The 22,558-nt window shown below is 53.7% G+C and overlaps 1 protein-coding gene across 1 annotated transcript in view; it reads right to left on the bottom strand.

The window, feature by feature from the left end:
- The window catches only part of Ass1 (argininosuccinate synthase 1), a 48,536-nt gene that overhangs the window by 10,038 nt on the left and 15,940 nt on the right, over positions 1 to 22,558 (bottom strand). Inside the window, 8 exon segments of the mRNA XM_052182130.1 lie at positions 397 to 528; positions 8,531 to 8,595; positions 9,143 to 9,227; positions 11,801 to 11,891; positions 16,541 to 16,571; positions 17,232 to 17,302; positions 21,057 to 21,095; positions 21,097 to 21,132. Of these exon segments, the coding sequence (XP_052038090.1) occupies positions 397 to 528; positions 8,531 to 8,595; positions 9,143 to 9,227; positions 11,801 to 11,891; positions 16,541 to 16,571; positions 17,232 to 17,302; positions 21,057 to 21,095; positions 21,097 to 21,132 (550 nt within the window).

The raw sequence follows: 22,558 nt of genomic DNA, 5'->3' as shown, positions 1-22,558 counted from the left end.
ACCCCACCTCCCTACCAGTTCCCAACCTGTTTCTTCATCTGTAGAAGGAGCCTGAGACCTCCAAGGGAGGTTTGTGGGAACCCTGCAGGTTGTCTGGAGACCTGTATCTTGCCGAGTACCTGGTACCTGCTGGATCTAGTTTGCCTAACTCTGGGAACGATGCACAGTCCTTTTTTGACACTGTAATGGATGTGACTGAACACCTCTGGAGGTTGCCATGTTTTCCCTAAGAAAAGGGTCACCCCACTGTCCCTTCCTCTCTCCCTCACCCCTGGTCCCACCTTCCATGAGTACTTGAGTTCTGAAGAGGAGGATGTGGGTGGGGCTTGACGGGAGGAAGGCATGTTGATAGAAGAAAAGGCCTGAGTCCTAGGGGCAGCCGAGACTGGTACATACCCGTGTAGACGAGCTCTGCGAATTTGAGGCCCAGGCCCTGTTTGATTTTGCGTACTTCCCGATCCATGGTGAAGGCCTCTATATCTAAATGAGCGTGGTAAAGGATGGTCCCTGCTGGGGTCTCGTAGATACCTAGCCATTTTTCCAGGCAGGGGGAAAAAGAGAAAAAAAGAGAGAAACACATGAAACCCAAACTGTCAGCAAATGACAAAAAAAAAAAAATAATGACTTGTCTGACAGGAGACAAGTCAGTCGGACCCATTCACTCCCAGCTTGCTGCAAAATGCGTCTGTCATTATGTTCATGCTGGGGCCACGACAGTCCACTCTGCAGCTTGTGGAGAAAATGTCTAGATGCCCCCCTTTGAAGAGGCCCTCAGACACGGGAAAATGACAGGGTTTCCGAGCAATGCACCCCCTCCCCAATGCATGCCCACCGGCCTGCAGTTGAAAACCTGTAATTAAACCAACTACGGTGGAGCCCAGGGCCCCAAATATCCCTTCCTCCCTTCCACCAGGGAGTCAGGGGAGGGGGGTATGGCTGTGCACACACATGCATGAACACGCGAGCACACACATGGCGTGGGCAGCTCTATTTCTCCAGAGATTGCTGGGGTTGCTTGGGGCTTGGGCACTGGTTCCACTCTACAGATGGGGAAGCTGAGCCCCTGCAAAATGGCTGGACAGAGAGGGAACAGAATCCAGGCTCCTGGATCCCTGAAGGGTGTGGCTGGCTGTCCTGTCAGTTAGCTGGCCACAGACAGCGAAGCCCAGTCTGGGGAAAGGCGCTTGCTCAAGTCCCTTCTGACTCATAACTCACCTAGCCGACTTACTTCTGGTCATCTCACCTAGTAGGCCTATCTGCAACAGAACCTGCTTAAGCCAGAAGGTCTCCAAAGTGACAGGGTGGCCTTGGCTGTCAACCAGAGGAAGGTCCCCTCAGCAGTAACATGCTATGTCTGAGGTACAGAGGCACCACAAGGCAGGACTGTGCCTGTTCTGGTCCTGGGCCCTGTTCTGGTATAGCTTAGGACACCTGTGTCCACTGTGTTATGGGGGAAGGGTAGGAGCAGCGCCATCCCCAGAATTTGATCCTTTCTCCCTGCCGCTCCCTGCCGCACGATGCTGAGGAGACAATCTTTCTGCAATTAAGCCAGGCAGTGGTGGTGCACCCCTGTAATCCCAGCACTTGGGAGGCAGGGGCAGGCAGATTTCTGAGTTGGAGGCCAGCCTGGTCTCTGCCTTCCAAGTGCTGGGATTAAAGGTGTGTGCCACCACTGCCCAGCTCCTCTGTTTTGTAAAAAATTAACTTTGATGATTGTTGTGCATGCATGAGTGTGTGCACATGTGTATAAGTGTGCATGAGTGTGTGCACATGTGTATAAGTGTGTGCACATGTGTATAAGTGTGTATGAGTGTGTGCACATGTGTATAAGTGTGCATGAGTGTGTGCACATGTGTATAAGTGTGCATGCGTGTGGGCACATGTGTATAAGTGTGCATGAGTGTGTGCACATGTGTATAAGTGTGTATGGAAACCAGACCTTCCAGAATTGACTTTTCTTCCACCTTAATGTGCGTCCTGGGAATTGAAGTTGTGAGGCCAACAAGGCCAGCACTTAGATGCACTGAGTCATCTAGCTGGCTGGTTTTTGATCTTTAAGGTCTGGGAAAACTCAGAAGGACCTTTTAGGACCAAAACTATCTGTATTCTCCAAGGGGTGGCCAACCCAGTACTCAGTGTATGTGGACAGAGGCCTAGCACATAGAAACTGTGGCTCAGGTCCTGCTAGGGTGACAGGGAGGTACCGTTATCTACCTTTATCAACCCTTGGCATCCCTCAGGAGTCCTTAGGTCTCTGAACTGGGCCAACAGTCAATTGTACAGACAGGAAGACTGAGTCTAGGAAGTAGTGGCTTGCCCACACCGCCATGCCTTGAAGGGTAAATAGGAGCAGAGTCTGGGTTCCCAGTCTTGGCTCCAGGTTGCCTCTCAGGGCCTTGCTCTGATGAGTGGGCACTCATCAGAATCTAAGGACGCACTCAGGAGCAGGGCACAGGCAACATGTGCCATGTAAAAGCTCCCCCAGGGCTGAGAGGCCACACCAGCATGGAGAGCTGAGTTCGGACCCCGGCACTCACATTAATGTTGGTTGTTATAACCCTGACTCTAGTGCTGGGTGCGCAACAGGAGGAGCCCTGGAGTTCACTTGCTAGCCTATCTAGCCAACCCAGAAAATTCTAGGTTCAATGAGAGACTCTGTCTCTCTCTCTCTCTCTCTCTCTCTCTCTCTCTCTCTCTCTCACACACACACACACACACACACACACACACACAAGAAGGACTCCTGATATTAACTTCTGGAGTGCACCAGAGAACATATGCACCCCGAAACATATAAACATATACATACAAATAACACACACATATATACACACATACATATACACTCACACATACATTTGCACACACATATATGCACTCATATGTATACGCACATGTATACGCACATGTGCACACACACACACACACACACTTCCCATTTTACTTATGAAGCTGCCATTCTAAGCCACCTCCTCCACCTTCCAGAATCTACCTGCAGACTCCTACCACACCCTTGATGCCCGAAAGTTTGTGCACAAGACACACCCCCCCCCCCAGCCTCATCACTCCAGATGGAGGCAGTGACAGGCAGGATGACCAAAAAGAGCCCCATGGCTGACAACCTGAGGTCAGGGACCCGGGACCTCAGCAGGAAGAGCAGGTCCTAGTGGCACATGGCTATGATTACAGCAGGGGGAGATCGAGGCAGGTGGCAGAGGCTGTCTGGGTTAGAGAACATGACAGTGTCTAAAAACGACAACTAGTGAACCATAACAACGGAGGAAAACATAGCGGAAGGCTCAGTTCTCAGTACGGCAATGCACCCCTACCCCCCAACAACTCTATAAACTGGATGACCTGTTTTACACCTGTAATCCCAGGACTCAGGAGGCTTGGAGGTAGAGACCAGAGGATCAGGAGTTCAAGACCAGCCTGCCTTATCTGAGATTTTATCTCAAAAAACCCAAACCAAACCAAACATAGAACCCAACAACACTTGGGAGACAAAGGCAGGTGGAATTCTGAGTTCAAGGCCAGCCTGGTCTACAGAGCAAGTTCCAGCAGGCTGTTTAGAAAGGCAGACAGATGCAGAGAAGAATCTGCCTCCAAAATGGCAGGGATAAAAACAAGGTTCGAGGCAGGATCTCAGTTGCCCTAGGAATACCAACAGCATCACAAAGACATTTCCCATGGCCTGCTGGTCACCCCTGACACAGCCCAGCCACGCACACTAAGGTAGTGGAGTTCATGATGATCCATTTTGTGTACAGCTTGGAGAAGCCTGCCCTTACTTTGGTTGTAGACAGTGGTGGCAGAATTCCACTTTGACTCCTAGAGACTCAGGTGCCCTCTCCGCATTTCTCTCCTTCCCACGCCAGCTGGGGACACAGCCAAGCTATCTGTGCAGAGCTGGAATTGGAACCAGCAGTCTTAACAACTTCTGCAGCATCTGGCTTGACGCATGGTCTTGGTCCCTCCCAGCGTCCTCTTTGAGCCCCGACAGGGGAAAACAGGAAGCTGCTAAGTAACTGTGGATCATACGAGTTAAACTCTGACACGGTCCAGAGAGCAAGCATCTAGATTCCAACCTGTCCTGGCACCCCGAGAAAAACAGCGAGAAAAACTGCAGCGCTGCCCCCAGCAATCCAGGGAGAGAACACAGGAGGTATCTAGGGTTCCAGAAAGATCCACCAGTTGCTTAAAGCCTGCCAGCTACTGCCCATTGCAGATATCCCCTGGGAAGATGAGGCAGGTGGCACCAGAGCAAAGAGTGGGCAGAAGTGCGTGCAGAAGCCATCTCTCCTCTAGCGCTCCATACCAGCCCAAGGTTGTCAGCGGCTGCCGGAAGGTCCCAGGCTTACAGCAAAGTCCCAGCCAAGAGACATGAGCACTGTTAATATTCCTGATCCCATCTCAGGTGGTGTTAAAATTAATTGTTCAGAAAGGGCTTGTTTTTAGCTCTCTTAGTGTGTGTGTGTGTGTGTGTGTGTGTGTGTGTGTTTTAAAGCTCTCCCCTCTCTTGGTAGGGGTAAGGGTACAGATGATTTCTCTATAGTTCTGAAAAAAAAAATCAGTGACAGAAACCCAATTCTAAAAGACTGGATTTGGGGCTTTTGACAGTCGGTATACAAACCACCGAGCAAAGAGGAGGAAATGACAGCTGAGTGGCGCTGCTACGGAAGAGACAACAGACATCTTCAGAGTGACACGCACCGCGGCTCCAAGTGTCTATTTTCATCTCTCCGTGTTTACGGGAAAGACAGAGGTGTCAGCAGGCTCTGGGGAGCAGCTTCAATCACACCCTAATTACCACTAGGAAGGGGGGGGTGGCTGGGGAGGCCAAGGAGCTGGGGTGGTGGGAGGGGGAGAGTGGACCAAGAGGAAGAGGTGGGGACTACACAGCTGCAGCAGCTCAAATTCTTCTCATCCGTTGCCAAGACTGCCGGCTGGGCTGAGAAATTTGGTAAAAAACTGAGTAGACTCTACCAGACCCACAGGAGTCAGGCTGGAGGTTAGGGTATGTGGACCCGAGCCTTGGGCATTCAGGGGAAGGGGTTTGGAAAGGTGGACAGGTAGAAGGACGGTAGAGGATAGATTGACTGGAGCCCCAGGGCTCCTTTCTTAGGTACCAGGACCAAGGCTGGAGGTGGTTGCCATGGTGATAAGAGGAAGTCAGGGTAGGAGTCTAAGCTATTCTCTAGGCTCTCGTGCCCAGGTGGTCCACCCTGCGGATCAGGTTGGGTGTGTGAGAGTAGCCATGCCTAGCCTGCCACCCCAGTGTTGGGCTTCACAGGGCTACCCTGCTGTCCATCTCCAAGGTTCTAGGCAAGCACAGCTTCCGGGAGAGACTAGAGAAGAGGGCAAGCCTGTGCTCTCCTGAAAATGAAGTTCAGGGGGCGAGTGGGAGAGAGAATGGGAAGATGGAAGACAGAAGGGAAGATAAGAGAGCAGGCTGGGGCTGGCGTGTGGAACTGGGGGGCCGTGAGGGGAGGAACAAGCAGACTGGGGAGGGGAACAGTGTAAGGGAAGGCCAGAGAAGAGTGAGGTAAGAGGTAAGAAACACACAGAGGCAGGAAGGACACACAGCCAGGAGGCTCCTTCCCAGGCTCCCTCCTCCTCCTTCCCTCCTCTCCCTCCTCCCCTTCCTCCTCCTCCTCAGCCTCCTCCCCACTGACTTCATTCACCTCACTGAGTTAGCCCCCCCCTGGAGTTAAGATGATGTGAATAGTGAAGATTGTGAACAGCCACAACGCAGCCAAGCCAGTCCACCCGAGGCTCCCCAGCCCTCAGGCCCTGCGGCTTTCCACAAGGGCCCCCGTGCCAGCCAGGCCACCCAGACCCAGAGTGCGGATGCTGCTCCAGTCCCTATGCTCCTGCCCCCCACCCCAGAAGAAAAAAGTAAGCTCTTAATGACTATCAATTACCAGCTTTGTAAGATCAATACAAACGACGTTTCCCCCACATACACTAAGGTCTGCAGAACCCCAGCTCTGCCCTCAAACATAATCAACGATTAACAGCGCCTCTGTCACTGTTCACCTAATAAACTCCTCAAGGGGAGTCCACAGTACCCTCATTAATTAATGGTCTGTTTATCTTTCTCACACATGCTTGGAGTACAGAAATAAAGACAGGGTACCTTAAAATTACCAAGCGTGAAAACAGGCAAGTGTAAACTCCTGGGGCGATCTCCTAGGATGCTGGCTCTTCCATTTGAAGATTTGTGTTTCAGAGACAGAAAGCAATTTGTCTAAGGCGACACAGCAATTTTCCTCCCCGAGACTGTAAAATCCTGTGCTTTTTAGGTAGAGTTGAGGGCTGAGTTCCAGGTGGGTGACAAGGAGCCAGTGGGCTTGGGACACACTTAGTTTCATGCTGTGGGTCTTCCAGGGACCCCAATCAGGAGGGTAGTTAGTCTACCTCCAAGACACAGCACCCCAACCCACCCGTTCACAGGCGAGGAGGTAAAAGCTCAGAGGATTGATTCTCAGAAGAGATGGGATCAGGATCGGGACTCAGGCTGGGTGCCAAAGCCTCGCCTTCAGTGTCAGGTCTGCAGAGACCCACCATCAGGCCAGCCGGGCACTCTCTACCCCCCTCTATCCTCTCTCCATCATGCATCCAACCAGCTGGGAACTGTCCACTGCCACCTTCTCCAGGTTGTCTTCCCTGATTACTGGCAGTCTCCGCTTTTATCAACACCTCTTTCTACTGATTTTGTTCCTTCACCCAGCAGGAAGACAGTTTAGGGTCAGGTCTGGCCAGCCCTTACCTTCCCAGTATAGGAAATGAGTAACTACCCTGTCAGACTGGCACTGCCTCCCAGCCATGGACTCAGTAGGACAGCGGGACAGCCAATCAGTGATATTCGCTATATGTGTAGGAAGAGCATTGGTGTCTGACATCCCTCCGCAGCACTGGGCCCCAGAGGGCTAAGGCTGCCTTTGTGCTCACCCAGAATTCCCCTGGGGTCTGGCACATTCCCACAGAACCTGTTCATAATATCATGCTTGGGTCTGAACCTGGATCGGCCCATCTGCACAGCCCAGGCTCCTAGGGCGTCTCCCCAAGTCCCCTGGGTGGATGACCGTCCATCTGAGTCCCGCCTGTACCTTGCAGGGAGCCCTCGCCCCTTCAGGGCCTTAGTTTCCTCGTCTGTAAACCGAGGTGCTACTTTCTCCCAAGGCCCCTGGAGCTGCCTCAGAGGAATTCCTTTGTGTGGCTCCCAAGGGCAGGTGGAGACAAAGGGACATTTAATCAGATGTTAAATAGGTAAAAGACAAAGGTAGGCTGGGAATGAAAGGAGACACTCATTAGCATATTGTTCTTCACAAGGCCTTCTCAAGAGAGCGGCAGTTGTGCAGATTCTCACGGATGACGATTAAGGCGGGAGGAAACCCCTAGGGATGGGCCACTCCAGCTCTGCCCAACCCCCAACCATCAGAGGCAAGACCAAGGTTGAAGTAGGGGAAACTGAGGCCCACAGCCAGCACCAGGGATCTGCATCTTCTCTCACAGCTGACAGCCGCTGAGGCACGCAGTCAGCTCTCTTAGGACACAGGATCTCAATTTAAAAATGTCCCCAAGGGCCAAGACTGGGACTGAACCTTGGCCTGGTTTTATTTGGCTGTTATTGTCCCCAATCAACCATGAAGCAAAGCGATTTGAAGCCCCTACCCGTGTGTCACTGGTATTTAAACATTCAGGTGCCCCAGTTCGGGGTGGGGTGGGGTGGTAACTGCCCAAATTATGGGAATGCTCTGAAAATACTCTATCGTTGATCATGTGTGTGCACACACACACACACACACACACACACACACACAGGACTGCAGGGACCTGGGATGGCGATGCTCAATGCTTAGGGAAAGTGAAGAGGACGGAAGAGGGTGTAGACAGCAAATGACCCAGGACTTGGGGGTCCTGTAAACAGAGGCGAGTACCTGCCTGAGGACCAACTCTCTATCTCCAAGCCAGGAAGGGGTCTGATAGCTCAGTGGCCCCCATAATGGCAGCCTAGACCAGCCAAGTGGCAGGCATGCCACAGAAAGGCAGGGCCTATCTGTCTCCAGCAAAAAGGCTTTGGAGTGGTGCCTGAATTGGCCTGGTCTGCTTAGGATTCTTGTGTGTGGGTCACAGCGCCCTCCCTGGCCAGAGTCCCGCTCTGCTGCGTGCCTGGTGCTAGAGAAGTGCCTTAATGACCACGAAATTGGCCCTGCATGGTCCGCCTCTTAACCTGACTGGCCCGCCCGTGACACAAGACAGCCTGACCTCCGGGCCGACCTCTCTCCCAGACCCCTCCCAACTCTGTGAGAGGAGCGGTTCCTCTCACAGCTCCCCGAGAAGTCAGGGCAATGGCCACTGTTCACACTTCATCTCCGATCCTCACTTAATCTGGGTTTAAGAGAAAGCAAGGGGGGAAGCCAAGGTGGCCTGGGGTGAAAGGTGACACCCTGGTGGTATAGGAGCTCCGGAGGTGCCGAAGCCAGCTGGGTGCCGGGTGCCAGGTCAGGGTGTTGAACCCACTTACCCCGGGACTTCATTCCAATGAAGCGGTTCTCCACAATGTCAATGCGACCCACTCCGTGCTTGCCCCTGAAAAGGAACGGGTCACTTGAACTTGGGTGCTGGCACAAGGCTTGGGGGGACAGAGACCACCCGCTGAGCAGGTGCCTTTGGCTGAAGGCCTAACTCTGGGCATACTGACTCAGTGTCAGGTTCTCCGACTAGGAACACCTGAGTCAGGGAAACAGGCCCAAGTGGCCAGGAGGGTAAGCTAAGGCCCTGAAAGAGAGAGCATTGTCTGGGGCACTCTGGGTGCTTCACCTGCTACTTCTATACTGGGACTGGCTTGACCCTAACCCTCACTGAGGACTTATCTTTCTTTGTCCTGATGCCTGGCTCAGCCAAAGGCCTGCAGCCCCAGCTGGACCGACCATAGGAAGTGGAGGTAGCCTTGGAACTTTTGGCTTCATGGTTTGTGGATTTAAACCAATACCAATGCCAAACCAATACCCTCTTCTAGGGCACTCTGTGTCTACAGGGCCGAACTGCCTTCAGCTGTGACCGTGCCACACAGGTTCGGGACTGTGCCTGCTCGGGGTGGCCGTCCTAGGGGACCGGGCCGTCTGTGGACACTCACGCGACTTCATTCAGGTACATGAAGAGTTCCAGGGACGTGCTGTGTGTAGTGCCATCTTTGACGTTGGTCACCTTCACAGGGACCCCTGGGGCAGAAAGAGAGGACAGTGGGCCTCCAGGCTGGGGCTCAGCAGAGCAGACTGTGCCCACCACCCCACCCTCCACCCACATCGCCTTAAATGGATGTGACAGACATGGAGTCCGAATGACTCCTTCAAAGCCCTGTGCTGGGGGGAGAGAAGGGGCGAGAGAGCCCCCCAGAATGAAAGAGGAAAATGCAATAAAAACGCTCGCCCCCTCCCTCCCATTCTCTCTGCCCCTTTAGCATTTAGGGGCTGTGAAATTGGAACCAGGCCCTGAACTAATTGAATTTCACGCTTCGCCATTGTCTTACCAGTGAGCACCTTCTGTCCCTACCACTACCCAGGGGCCGCCTGGCCGAGGTGCAGCCAGACCCTATGAGTACGCACAGGCGTGTGTGCACGCGCGCGTGTGTGCGTGTGCACACACGCACACAGACACAGATACACACACACACACACATCTAAACAGCTCTCTGCCACGTTTGCCAGGTGGACCTGGACCTCTCACAGCCCCAACCTTGTACCCCAAACCTACAGAAAGCCACCTGATGGATGAGCTGGGAGTGATGCCCACTGCGGCAGCTATCCTTGAATTCTGGGATGTGTTGTCTGGGGTGGCAGGAGGGAGACAGCCAAGACTCAGCCAGGGAAGGGCTGTGTCGAGGGGGGTGGTGGGGAGGGGGCAGTGGGTGGGTTTGGGGTTGACTTTGAATAGCAAGGGGCACTTTCTCGAGCGGTGTGAAATGGGTAATAAATGTATTAGGGGGCTAACAAGAGAGCCGTAACAGTGACAAAGAAAAGCTGTTCAAAGTTGGCGGCTAATCCCCCACCCATCTGCCTGGCTCATTACCATGTAGCGAGCCATCGGGTGCCAATCAGGGCTCAATAGCGGCTTTGGAGTCTTTATTAGCCAGGCGCCGTTTGGAGGGGCTCTGCTCAGGGCGCTGACAGCCTCGCCATTCTTAACCCCCATTTCCAGGGGTTTTATAACTTGGTTGTAAATTGCTATTAAATGTAAGTCTGCCCAATAATGAACCTTAAGCCCCCTCGCCACCCCCTACCCCTCGCCTCTCTCTTTCTCTCCTTCCCTGGCTCTATTATCACCCAACGCTGGGGCCTTGGATGGGGCCTGCCTGGGAGGAGAGGTTGACATTGTTGGTGCTGCTGCCGGAGAAAGCCTCTTAGCTTTTAAAATAGTTAATAATTAGATTAAAACTTCAAATAAATTAACTAGAGAGTGAATGAGGAGTAGGCTAGGGAGGGGGCCGCCCTCCCTCTTTTCAGATAGCTGTCTCTTCTCCTACTCTGCCTGGGGTTACCCCACGCCTCTAGGACAGGCTGTCGGAGCCTTGTGCCTGGGACCCTCTGCCAGCTCCAGCTTACCTCCCGCCCTCTGCCCTCCCAGCTCCCAGGGGTTTGAGGGCCTCATGGGAGCAGTCTGCAGTGCGGCCTGGCCCATCCTACCATCTGCTCCAGGGAGACCCCTTGCTCCCAACAGAGGGTTTGAGAGGGGACCCAAGACTTCTACTGTGTGTCTAGGGTCCCACCAAGGTCCCCCGGGTCCCTGGGTAATGTGACATATAAACTGACACAGCTAAAGAGGCACAAAGACGGCACTGGCAGGTGGAGCAGTCCCTTGGGAGAGGCTGTGGGTAGAAAGCCCTGTACTGGTACCACACCCTCACTGTGGCCTCAAGGTCTGCTGGGTACCTGCAAACACCCTTGTCCCAGCCTGTTTTACAGGCATGCCCACCTCAGCCCTAGAAAGGCGAAGTCCCACAAGATCATAGCAGCCAGGGGATGCTGGGGCTGGTCTCCAGCCTCCTTCCCCTCCCCATCACCCTGTCTTCCAATTCTGGGGCACATTGGGGAGCGTCTGAGAGCATCAGAGACCCTCTTGCTTCCCTGCCTGGGTCTGGACTGCCTCGTGCCTCCTCTCTCTCCCAGCCAGGCACCATCTCTGCCTCAGGGGGCCTGCTTGGGAGTATCTTTTCCTCGTATCCCCCACACTCTCTCTCAGTTGGGTTCTAATCTGATCACCAGGCATGGCTATCCCCAATTTCTTCCTCTAGGACAAGAAAGAGGAACCAGAAGGGCAACAACTTTGAGTCCAAGTTACTGAAGAGCCCCGACAGCTAAGTTAGACTGAGCCAAGCTTTCTGAGAGGAGTCTTCAGAGTCCCTAAAGCCAGTGCTGTGACTGACTTGCCTCTACTCAGCACTCTGTGGCAGCATCTGCATACCCTCCCTACAGATCTCCTTGCACACTAGGAAAAGAAAAGGTTTCCCCAGCCCCACCCCAACCACAGTTTATAAATGGAGCATCTGAGATTCCAGGAGGTAGAGGATGACCTTCAGAAAGCCAGCTACTTTGGGAGCCAGTGTTAGCATATGGCACTGCAGCCTGGAAACCCTTCCTCCCTTGGAGGCTCATACTGTTGGGAACTTTCAAAGCCCCTGGAAGCCTCTAGCTTCCAATAATGCGAGGAGTTAGAGGGCCTGGGTCCCAAGAAGGTAGAGGAGTGGAACGGGTCTCTTAAAGTCTACCTCTTTCACTCTTGACAGGAGGGCACATACCTTTTTTGAATTCTATCTCAAGGACATCTGGGTTGTTGGGTGCTTTGGCAGGGTCCTGAGTTTTCGTGTAGAGACCTGGAGGTGCTTGGTTCTAAAACAGAAAGAAATAGGGCTTGAGACGTCATGAGCGACCCCCAGCAATACACCTGCTTCCTACCTCCTTCGGGTACCTGACCCTCCTTGCCCCAGTCTAGGACCACAGGCCTCTGGCACTCCCCCAACAGCCAGAGGTTCCAGTGGACTCCCGGCTCCCAGCCAGCCCAGCCTGCCAGGGGCCCGAGAAACAAAGGGCTCAAGAAATCAGACAATTTTTCCCCTCAACTTGATCTCATCTTTTTCTTTGCCGCCCCCACAGCTGGAGGCAGAATAGCAGGAGAGAAACAAGTCAGGCAGGAAAGAGTGACTTCCACAGGACTGCGGCACACAGGCTTCCCAGGAGCTGCCGCACGCACGCACACTCGCGTCGGTGCCTGGAATTGGGGTTTATTCTGCACTGACCGCAAAGCTAATGACTGTGTGTGACCCCGGCAGGTGCTGGAGCGGGCCGAGCCGTCCCTGGGGTCCCTGAGGTTAATACTCACGGGGAGAAAAGAGAAGAACAAAGCAAAAACCATTTGAAAACACATCAACCTTTATGTATATTTTTCCTTGGGTGCATTAGAAAATGGGCCGCTCTTCCTTCGGCAGAGGCGGAGGGGCTGCCGACTGCCCAGGACTTTCTCAAAATCCCCCTCGCCTCTAGAGGCTCCAACTTCCCCTGAACCCAAGCCTGAAGCCTGGATACGTGCCACCATCAGGACGGAGTGTCCGGGCCTGCCTGCTCAAGTTCCCAGGGGCTTCCCGTGCCCAGCTGTTCTGTCCACCTGCTGACGGCTGGGGACCACAGCCTTTTCATTGCGACGATGGTGGCGGTGGCGGCGAGCTCATTCATACACCACTGCTCATTTTGGAGATCCAAGTAGCCTTGTCTGCTAGGAACAAATGCTGCTATCCCATCTGCAGGGGCAGAAATGGAGGCTGGAGGGAGGCACTGTGGACTGCTGAGGTCTGTAGGAACTCTGCTCTACACCACTGGAACCCCGGTTAGCCTTTAACTTCTGATCTTTCTGCCCCCTAAGGTGGGATCCTTCTCACTCCTGCTCAGCTTACTACTACACGCATCTGTTGTTAGGATGGTAGAAAATATCCCTAAGCCAGGTGTCAGGCTGTGCTGCTTTCAGAAAGTGGCTGCACTTCTCTGAGCCTCAGTTTCTGCCTAGGGAAAGGATATGTGCCCTTGACTGTTTTCAAGGCCTGGTGTGAATGGCCACTTGCTGTGACGGTGGAGAGCCAGCCTGGTGATGGACACTGCACCTCCCTCTAGAAGGGGCCACAGGAAGGTACCCTGGTCCACTTATGTATTGTGGATCCTTTACCCATCAGCTTAGTTATGGGGTGACCAAATAACCTCATTTCCCTGGGCCCGCCTGGATTTAACACCAGAAGAACCATATTTCAAATATCCTTGGTGCTACACATGGCGTGGTTCCCATTCTACCACTGAACTCCAAGAGTCGCTGGGCCAGCAGCCACGCCCTCGGAAAGTGCTATTCGTGCAGCAGACACACAGAGTGGCCTTAAAGACAGACCCAGGAAGATGCGAAGGGTCCTTAAGAAACACCCCCAGACCTCCAGGAACCAGAGCAAAAGTACAGCCCAGGGAAGTGGCTGGTCCACATCACACCTTCGCCCTCTTTCCTGCATCTCGGGCTGCTTCCGGCTGCTATGGCAACCTGGGTTGAGAAATGTTAGATGCCTGTGGCTGAGTGTCAAACTATCCATCATGGAGCAGACTTCAGAGAAACGCCACGTTCCCAGACCCTCGCTGGGCAGTACACACACCGCCATTCCTTGGGTGTAGAGAGACCTGAAGCTGGGCCTTAGGGTGACCAGTACAGTCCTTCATCGCTTCCCCACCCACCTGGAGCGCCCCTCGCCGGCTTAAGTCAAACCTCTCCTCCCACTATGCCTGACTGTACTGACTGCGGCCACTTCAGTTTTGAACCTGTCCGTTCTCCGGCCACACGCCAAGCAGCCTTGGGAAGGGAACAAGAGACAGGACAGGTCTTCAGGACAGGACAAGTTCACACACTCTTCAGCAGTAGTCAGGGCTGGGGTGGGCAGCTGACAGCCTGAATTCTGTCAAACAGCTAAACAGAAATAAGCCAATGTTTGCTTTGCATTCTGAGCCTGCCTGCCTCCTTTTTAACTCTCCCTCCGAAACGCTCAGTTCAAACGACAAATAGTCCTCTGCTGTATCAGGTGCCATTTACCCACCCCAGCAGGAGGGCTCACTTCCAATGTCATCTGGGCAGCATGGGGAAGAGACAGAGAGAGGGAGAGAGAGAGAGAGAGAGAGAGAGAGAGAGAGAGAGGGTGGGGGTTGGGCAGCAAAAGAAGGCATGAGACAGGGCCGAGAAGGAGGGATTGCGGCAAATGGCCCATGAACTAACCCATGATGTAGAGACATGATGAATGTGGGGATGGCTTATTCACCCATCAGATATGGCGGCCGGCGGCTGAATGAACTCTTTCACTGTGGGCCGTATGAAGTTAAAGCAAGTAAATTTCTATCTTTCTTCGTATTAGCTGCCTCATTGCCCTTCAATCAGCCCCGGCGGAGGCAGAAAATGGCTGAGCCATCTGCCTCAAACCCTCCCTTCCGCGGACCTCGGGTCTCTTTTGGGGGAGGGGGGAAGGGCCCCTCGAAGCTCTCAGTGCTCCCTCCCCGAGGATGGGGGGAGGGCTGGGGGGGGCATTGCACAGAGCAGGGGCATCTGGGTGCCGTAGGATTGGGGAAAAGCCTCCATGGCTAAGCCAACACAGAGGACAATGCTGTCGGTCCCCCTGGCCAATGCAGAGGGAGTGGCTGGGACTCTGGGTGTCCGGGTCTCTCAGCAGCAGAGCTAGCTGCTGTATCTGCACTGCTACCCAGCCTAGCCTGTCCCTGCTGCTTGATGAGAGGAGACTGGTTGGAGGGTGTAAGGGCAGTGAGAAACAGAGTTGGGGGGTTCTGATATAGGGTGCTTATCTCTAGATCTGAGCCCTGGTGGTGAGACCCGGGATCTGGATCTGTCCATAGTGATGTGGTAATCACACCAAGTCTTGTCTCACGCCCCAAGCTGTTCAAGTGGCTTCAGCTCTGTGTCCCCAGTTCTGAGGTGCCTAATCTGGGGGTGTTGCTTTTCTAGTGAGGATAAAGCCACAGGCTGCCCAGAGAAGGTAGAGGAGATCTTTCCCAGTGTACCTGGCCAACAGGAGCCTGGCCTAGAGGCGTTGCTCACAAGCTCAGTTCTCTCTCTCGCTCTCTCTCTCTTCTCTCTCTCTCTCTCTCTCTCTCTCTCTCTCTCACACACACACACACACACACACACACACACGGTGTGACTGACTGGCTAATGAGGACTGGTTGGCCTGAGTGTCATGGGGTCAGCAGAGCATGAACTGGAAAAACCGGTGGCCAGCAGGCAGCAGCTCACTGGGCCCATCAGTCCCCAGGGGAGCGGTGGGGGCAAGGACACCAGCTCTCCCTAGTGACAAGTATGGGCTCAGGGACACGTTGCCTCTGTTCCTACTGCTGGATGAGAAAAGCTCTGAGCAAACCCAGGACACTTAATCCTAACTGTGGCCTGAAGAGGAAGCAAGCCCCTCATCCCCCTGCCTCAGACCTTGTCCCATGCCATGCTAAGCACCTTTTCTTTCTTCCTTTGTGCAAGATCAGACAGGATGGATGCCTGCAGGAAAGTGGGAGTGGGGGCGGGGTGGGATGGGGGAGCTGGGCACTGAGAGCCTCAGCTTCAGTTCCTGCTCAGCAGCTGCACCAGGGATGAGTCACTGCACTGCCTCAGTTTCTCCACCTATAAAATGAGACTGTGGCCAGGCAGAAGAAAAACCAAGGCAGGAAAATGCCAGGTCTGGGCTCAGACGGCCATCAGTGACTGGTGGGTAGGCCTGGTGCTGCCAGGGTAGGGATGTGGGTATGGGGTTGGGAGGGCAGACCTGGGCAAGAGGGGACCCTGGAACCTTGGTACGAGGCCTAAACTGCCCTGCCGATTCGCCTCCAGACAGTCTTCTGATCCCCTAGGCCCAGATGCCCAAATTCTCCAGTGTCTTCCAAGCAGACTAACCCATCCCCAAAGCAGCTGCCCAGGGTGTGGGGCTGGGCCAGGAAAAGTGCAGCCACTCCCTTGGGGACAAAGAGATTTTTCTCCTTCCCTGAGTCTTCATCCTGCTTACCCCCACTTCCCACAGTGGGCATGAGGAGACAACGAAGCCCCTGGGGAGAGAAACCTTACAGGCCCATCCTGGCCAAAGCAGGAGGCTGCAGCTGCAGACGTCACCATGGGATGTTGCATCCCAGCCTCACCCTAATCCAGGCAGGGTGGCCCAGCGCCCGCCTGCCTGCCGGTGGTATCTGCTTAATCACTTCTTTATTGTCTCTCCATCCCACTTTCTCTCTGCCTCCCTGAAATGGTCCCTTCCACCATTCACCTCGACAGCAATTAGAAAAATAACACGCGGGAGGGGGTGGGGGGAGGTGGCACGGCACAGCGGGGGTGGACGAGTAGCCCACGGGGAGAGTTTGAGAGAGCAGAATGCATAGCTACTCCAGCCCCTGGTGAAATTTCAAATTAGGCCTCACGTGCGTCAGATAACACAAGCACAGAGGACTGCCACAGGTCGTCAGGCAAAGTGGCTTACCTTGGGGTTCTCCAGGATTCCAGCCTCGTAGCTGTAGGAGAGAGGCGAGTTGAGTTTACAGAATAATATCATGAACACCCCCACCACACTGTGGATTACCCACAAGTCCAGTCTGCCTTTTCTCTCTGCCGAAGCACCTGCTGCCAACCCTACCAAGAACATTCTGAGCCACCCCGGTGAGTTGTGGGAACTGCGGGTTGCAAGGAAGAGCTGGGTTTCTCCCCCGGCCGCCGAAGCCCACCCGGCTCAGTCCTGTGGGTGCAGCCCTGGGCCTCCACACATGAGAGCCTCTGCTTCCAACACTGCTCATCCCAGGCACGTCCTTTTTATCCTTGAGGGTTTTCCCCGCTCTGAGAACTTCCCAATACCCCAGGAAAGAGGCCCACCAGGTCACTGTGTAGGGCTTGCCTGCACACCAGAGTGGAAATGGATAACTCAAGCTCAGGAACAGAGGGGCTGAGCTTTCTCATTCCGATTTATTTTTATTTCATGGGTAGTTTGTGTGTCTATCTGGGCACCACATGTGTGCAGTGCCCCTGGAGGCCAGAAGGGGGAGCTGGATCCCCTAAAGTTACAGATGACTGAGAGCCACTGTGTGGGTGCTGGGAACCGAACCCAGGTCCTCTGCAAGAGCAGCCAGTGCTCCTAAGCACCAGATCGTCTCCTCAGTACCAGGAGGGGTTGGGCTTACCTGATGTGCATAAGGTTCTCGTCCATACTCCAGGGGCTCTTGGGGGTGACAGGAATGGGGATGCCATGTTGCTACAGGTGAAGGCAAAAGGGACAAGGTGAGGTGTCTGGAAGGGCACATGAAGGTCATCCACGCTCCACTGCCTGGGATCCCTCAAGGTGCCAGTTAGCTCCCAACTCTGGTCTCCTCTCCTCAGGCTACCAAGGGAGCGAGGGAGGGAAGGAGGGAAAGAGGGAGGGAGGGCTTAACCACTAGAGGTGCCCCCATTAATCATAAGACAGCAGAATGCAGGCTAACCTTGGAGTTTCTTCCAGAAGATTTCATGAACCTACACTCCCAGGATGCTTAGAAGCCCTTAGGGGCAGACCCCGGCTAGCATGTCTTGGCACCTGTTACGATACCCACCAGCCAAAGTATCGACTGTGCAGCCATCAGTGGACCACAGAGTGGACCAGAGGGAAGGAGGAATATTTATAGAAGGCTCCACTGCAGGGAGCCACCCTCCAAGCTGTACAATCAACCCTGCAGACCCTAAAGGTAGACCCAGATGCCCCCCCCATTAGTTGTGGCTTGAGGCTATTAGACTTCCAAATGCTCTTCACCATTGCTGAAGGAGATCTGCCCAGACGCCAGGCCAGGTAATGGCTGGCCAGCCCTGAAGGCCTATCCTGCTCAGTTTCCAGGGGAAGGAGGAGGTGGCTGTCCTTGTCACCCCTGAGTATATTCACCTCACTGTAACTCCGTATGAACTCTGATCTTTCGCTCAAGAAGTATGTCCAGCTCAGCAGCCAAACAGTGACTCTCAGGCCCCTCAGCCCTGTGGTTACAGAGGGAACCTTGGCTCCCACTGGCACCACTCTGGAACTGTCTCTCTGGGTTAGGTTTGCATATCCTGCTCTCAGGCTGGTCCTTAAGATTCTAGAGCTCTCCTCTAGGCGAGGGTAGGGGGGTGGGGTGGGGAGTCCTTCATTATAGTCCCAAGCTTAAAGCAATGCTGAAAGAAAAGAGGGCTAGCCCTCGGGTTGTTCCTTCAGCTAAACATAAAAAAGAAAAAGCAAGGTCAGGCCGTGCACGTGGGAAGTCCAGCACTTAGGAGGCTGAGGTAGGTCAGCGCAGTCAGTGTAGTGAGTCCCTTATTTGGGACAGAGTGAGATCGTGACTCTTTTTTTTTTTTTTTTTTTTTTTTTGGTTTTTCAAGACAGGGTTTCTCTGAGTAGCCCTGGCTGTCCTGGAACTCACTCTGTAGACCAGGCTGGCCTCGAACTCGGAAATCTGCCTACCTCTGCTTTCCAAGTGCTGGGATTAAAGGCATGCGCCACCACCGCCCAGCTGAGATCGTGTCTCAAAACAAGCAAAACAACACCACACACTACAGCAAAGCCACAACCCACCCTAAAGTTCTTGTCCTCTGACTTAAACAGTATGGGCAACCAGAATACACTTCATTTCCCAGCTGCTCAGTGCTGAGGGAAGTGTGTCTTCCAAACCATCCAGAGCCAGTGTGGAACTGACAGGCTGGGACTGGGGCTTTGCAAGACACTGCTGACAGCTGAGGCCTTGTTGCTGGGTAGCTAAGAAGAACAGCTGGCTGGGTCCCTGGAGCTTTGGTTTTGGGGTAGTGTGGGGTCCGCACCCCCTTTCTCAGTGGAGCTGCATCACTGAGCATGGGGAGGGGAGTGGGAGAAGGAGCAGGGAAGAGTGGCGGGTGGCTGGCTTGCTCGCCAGAGCCACAGATGCCCCGGAGAGGATTACAGGCCTCGAGCACCACTTGACTCTGTCCTAAGCTTCCCAACCCCCCAAATTCCCTGGGCAACTAGGAATAGAAACCAACTGCCAGCCAGTGAGGAGGGGCAGGCGGGGAGGATGGAGGTGGTGGAGGGGGCGGGGGTGTCACCGGTCCAGTACCCACCTTGAACCCTGGTTTAGCATTGGTTATCTTTAGTAGTGATTTTTTTTTTTAGGTCAAACCCAGGGATCCACCCACTGAATGAGCATCTGCTCTCCAGCCTTCCTTCTCTTTTGAGACAAAAGACTTCACTGATTGACCCAGCCGACCCAGAGATGGAGATTCTCCTGCCTCAGCTTTCTCAGGCCTGCGACTGTCCATCAGCAGCATTAGAGTGTTTCTGCTTCTAATTACTTGTAATAATGATGATGAAAGGTTAGTTTCGGGCTGGAGAGATGACTCAGCGGGTAAGAACACTCACTGACCAACCTTCCAAAGGTCCTGAGTTCTAATCCCAGCATCCACATGGTGGCTCACAACCATTTGTAATGAGATCTGACACCTTCTTCTGGTGTCTGAAGACAGCTACCGTGTCCTCACGTATAAATAAATCTTTAGAAAAAAAAGATTGTTTTGAGCCTTGGGTAGTGGTCCGGGGAGGGACAGAAGCCAAGCAGAGGCTCCCCCCACTCCCCTCCTGTGCCTCCGGAGTACTCTTTGACCCTGGCTACTTAACGGTTTTGAAAGCAGAGACTTTTCAAAGCCCCATTGATTTTTCCCTCATCTGTCTCAGATCTTGCCTGGCTGTGAATGTCACATAAAGCCGCCAGGCTGCTTGGCTCTCCTGGTCATTTCCTGGATGGGGGGCAGCTTTCTGGCTAGATGCTCTAAAAGTTTTTCCATAGCCCCAACCTGAACCTAGATCCCAGGGAGAGGGTGGGGATATACATTCTTCCTTGACAAACTTCTCCTGTTCTACAGATTATTCGAGGTGGAGGCTAAGCACCTTCTCAGAAAGAAATGGGAGCGGACCACAAATTCAGCTGTGCTGGGAAAAGCCAGGCCTGCTGTCTGGTAGAGCCGGGAGGTACCACGCAGCCGCAGGCCAGCCAGGCCCTCGCCTCCAACTGGACCAGCGAGGGAGCGGGGCCAAGCACAGGGCTTGTAATTCATTATCTCTAAAGATGGGGCTTGCTTCATATTCTTCTTCATCAAGGAGACAAGGGGGGAGGAAAAAGAGGCCTCGCCAACCTCCGCTCCCTTAATAGCACCACTATTTGCCGATTTGTTTGGCAACATATGGGTTTGCTCTTGTAAACTTGACTCTTAATAATAAAACAACAGATGGCGGAGAAGCCTTTCCTCCCAGCACTCAGAGGCCTAATGGGATGCTGGCGGCTGGGGCAGGGCTGCGTTCCCTGCAGCCCCGTGTCCCCCGCAGCGTCCCCTACCACGCGGCACCTTGGCTGCAGCGAGCTCACACAGCTAGCCGCGGCAACTGCTATTTAAAAACCTGAGCAATTTTCTGGTGTGTGCACCGACTTGCTTTTCCCCCTGTCTGATTGATTGAGGCTGTTTGTCAAGTGCTGCCATCGAGTCGCTAAAAAGAAAGGTGCCCTGGGGAGCTGCTAAGGATCTTGATGTAAAACTTCTAATATGTTTTATTGCAACTTGTATTTCAAAAAAAAAAAAAAAAAAAAGAGGCAGGCGCCACAAAAGGCTTTGTCTGACATTGGCCTGGGAGGGTCTACCAGCTCCAGGGAAAGCAGGGGGACAGTTAGTAGCCAGGTAACTGAGGTGCAGAGAACAGTTTCTCTGCTCAGGGTCCCCCTTCCTGGCAGTCCCTGGGGACCCACACCTACACAGAGCAGAAGTGGCACTCTTGTTTCCCTAAGAGCAAGAGCGGGCAACCCAGTGCCTCCCAGCTCAGCAAACCGGGGTCACCTCAGAGATGCCCGCCTAAGAAATGGACCGTGCATCTACACAAGGCCGATGCGGGGTACACACGCTTCAGGAAGGGATTCCATCTTGTATCGTGTGGGGATCAGTTTGCCCTTATACCACTGGCTCCAAGGCCCCACAGAGGTAAACAGACGCACCTTTGCATATTCCATCAGATCATTTCGGCCCTTGAACCGGGTTGTAAAACTCAGGCATCCTCCAGGGGGCGATGACCTGGAGACAGGACAAAGGGGTAAGAACCTCGGAGAACCGAGAGAGAGAGAGAGAGAGAGAGAGAGAGAGAGAGAGAGAGAGAGAGAGAGAGAGAGAGAGAGAGAGAACACATGCGCACGTGCGCGCGCGCACAACACACACACACACACACACACACTCAAACACCTCTTTGGGGGGTGGGTAAGGAGTCTCCTACTGTGTCCCTAAGAGAATTTAGCCCATGGGGAGTGAGTAAGGAGACTCAGAAAACACTATTGGGTTGTAGAAAGGCCTGTGTTCTAGGATCAAACGGCCGTGCATCCTTCGCTGCCTCAGTTTCTCCAGCTGAGATCTGAGTGTCTGAAGGAGGTGAGCTTCATGGTTCAGTGACCCTCAGTGCACTGAGCCGGGGTGGGGGAGAGGTAATAAGAGCGTCTTCCTTTACCGCAGCCCCCCCGCCCCCCCCCCCGAAAAGCTGTGGTGGTTCTAGGAGGGAGGTGGTTGAGAAAGAGTTCCAGCCACACTTATGCCACTTGGGCCCTGTTGGCCTGTGGGGTTAGGGACAGGTCCCAGAGAAGCAGAACTCAGCCGATTACCCAGTGCAATGTCACTGGTGTGGTGGACACGTTGGGGTGTGGTGGGATTCGGGCACCGTTCTCAAGCCCCTGTCCTGACGCAGGAGCCTTTAGTCAGGCTCAGCCCCGAGGGAGCATTCCACATTGGGCTGGGCTCCCAGAGACAGCTAGCTGGGGCCCCTGCCCCTAGGCCACCACAGCCCCTGGGCTTGGCCTCTGTAAATGAAGACCCAGAAAAACAGCTATCCCAGCCTCTACCAGCGGCCGTGGGAACTAGAGCAGGGGTGGAAGGGGCTCTGCCCGAGGCGGCCCGCATCGCAGCTCCTGTGCTGGACGCCTTCAGAGGCCTGGCCTGCGGAGGTCAAATGTATCAGAACTCATTACCGCTCACTTCCAGGCCAGTTCTGTCCCCACACTGGGGACAGCTGGGGATCCGCGCAAGGGACAGGGAAAGACATGCCATAGAGAGGAAGAAGCCCAGGGGGCTGGAAAAGGACTAGGTCTCCTGGGGTTACCAAGGAGCTCAAATTGAGGCTGCTTCGCCACAGAGACGCAATCACAGCTAGTAGGTAAGACTGAGTCTGGAACGTCAGAACGAGAAGACATAAAACCCTCTTTCACAGTTTGGAACATACCGATTCCATGTTGAATAACTTTTTGGATACATAGGATTTAACAAAATATTAAATGATTATATTACCCAATTCTCTCTTTCTCCTTGTTTTTTGAGACAGGATCTTGGCTGGCCTGGAACTGACTATATAGACCAGGCTAGCCTTTAACTCATAATGACCTACCTTCCTCTACCTCCTACTGCTAGAATGAAATGTGTGTATCACTTTGGCCAGTTTTATTTCATTTTTTAAAAATTG

This window comes from Apodemus sylvaticus, chromosome 5 (genome assembly GCF_947179515.1).
Source record: "Apodemus sylvaticus chromosome 5, mApoSyl1.1, whole genome shotgun sequence".
Lineage (NCBI taxonomy): Eukaryota > Metazoa > Chordata > Mammalia > Rodentia > Muridae > Apodemus > Apodemus sylvaticus.
The sequence above is the reverse complement of the archived record's forward strand: the minus strand, read 5'-3'. Positions and strand labels throughout refer to the sequence as shown.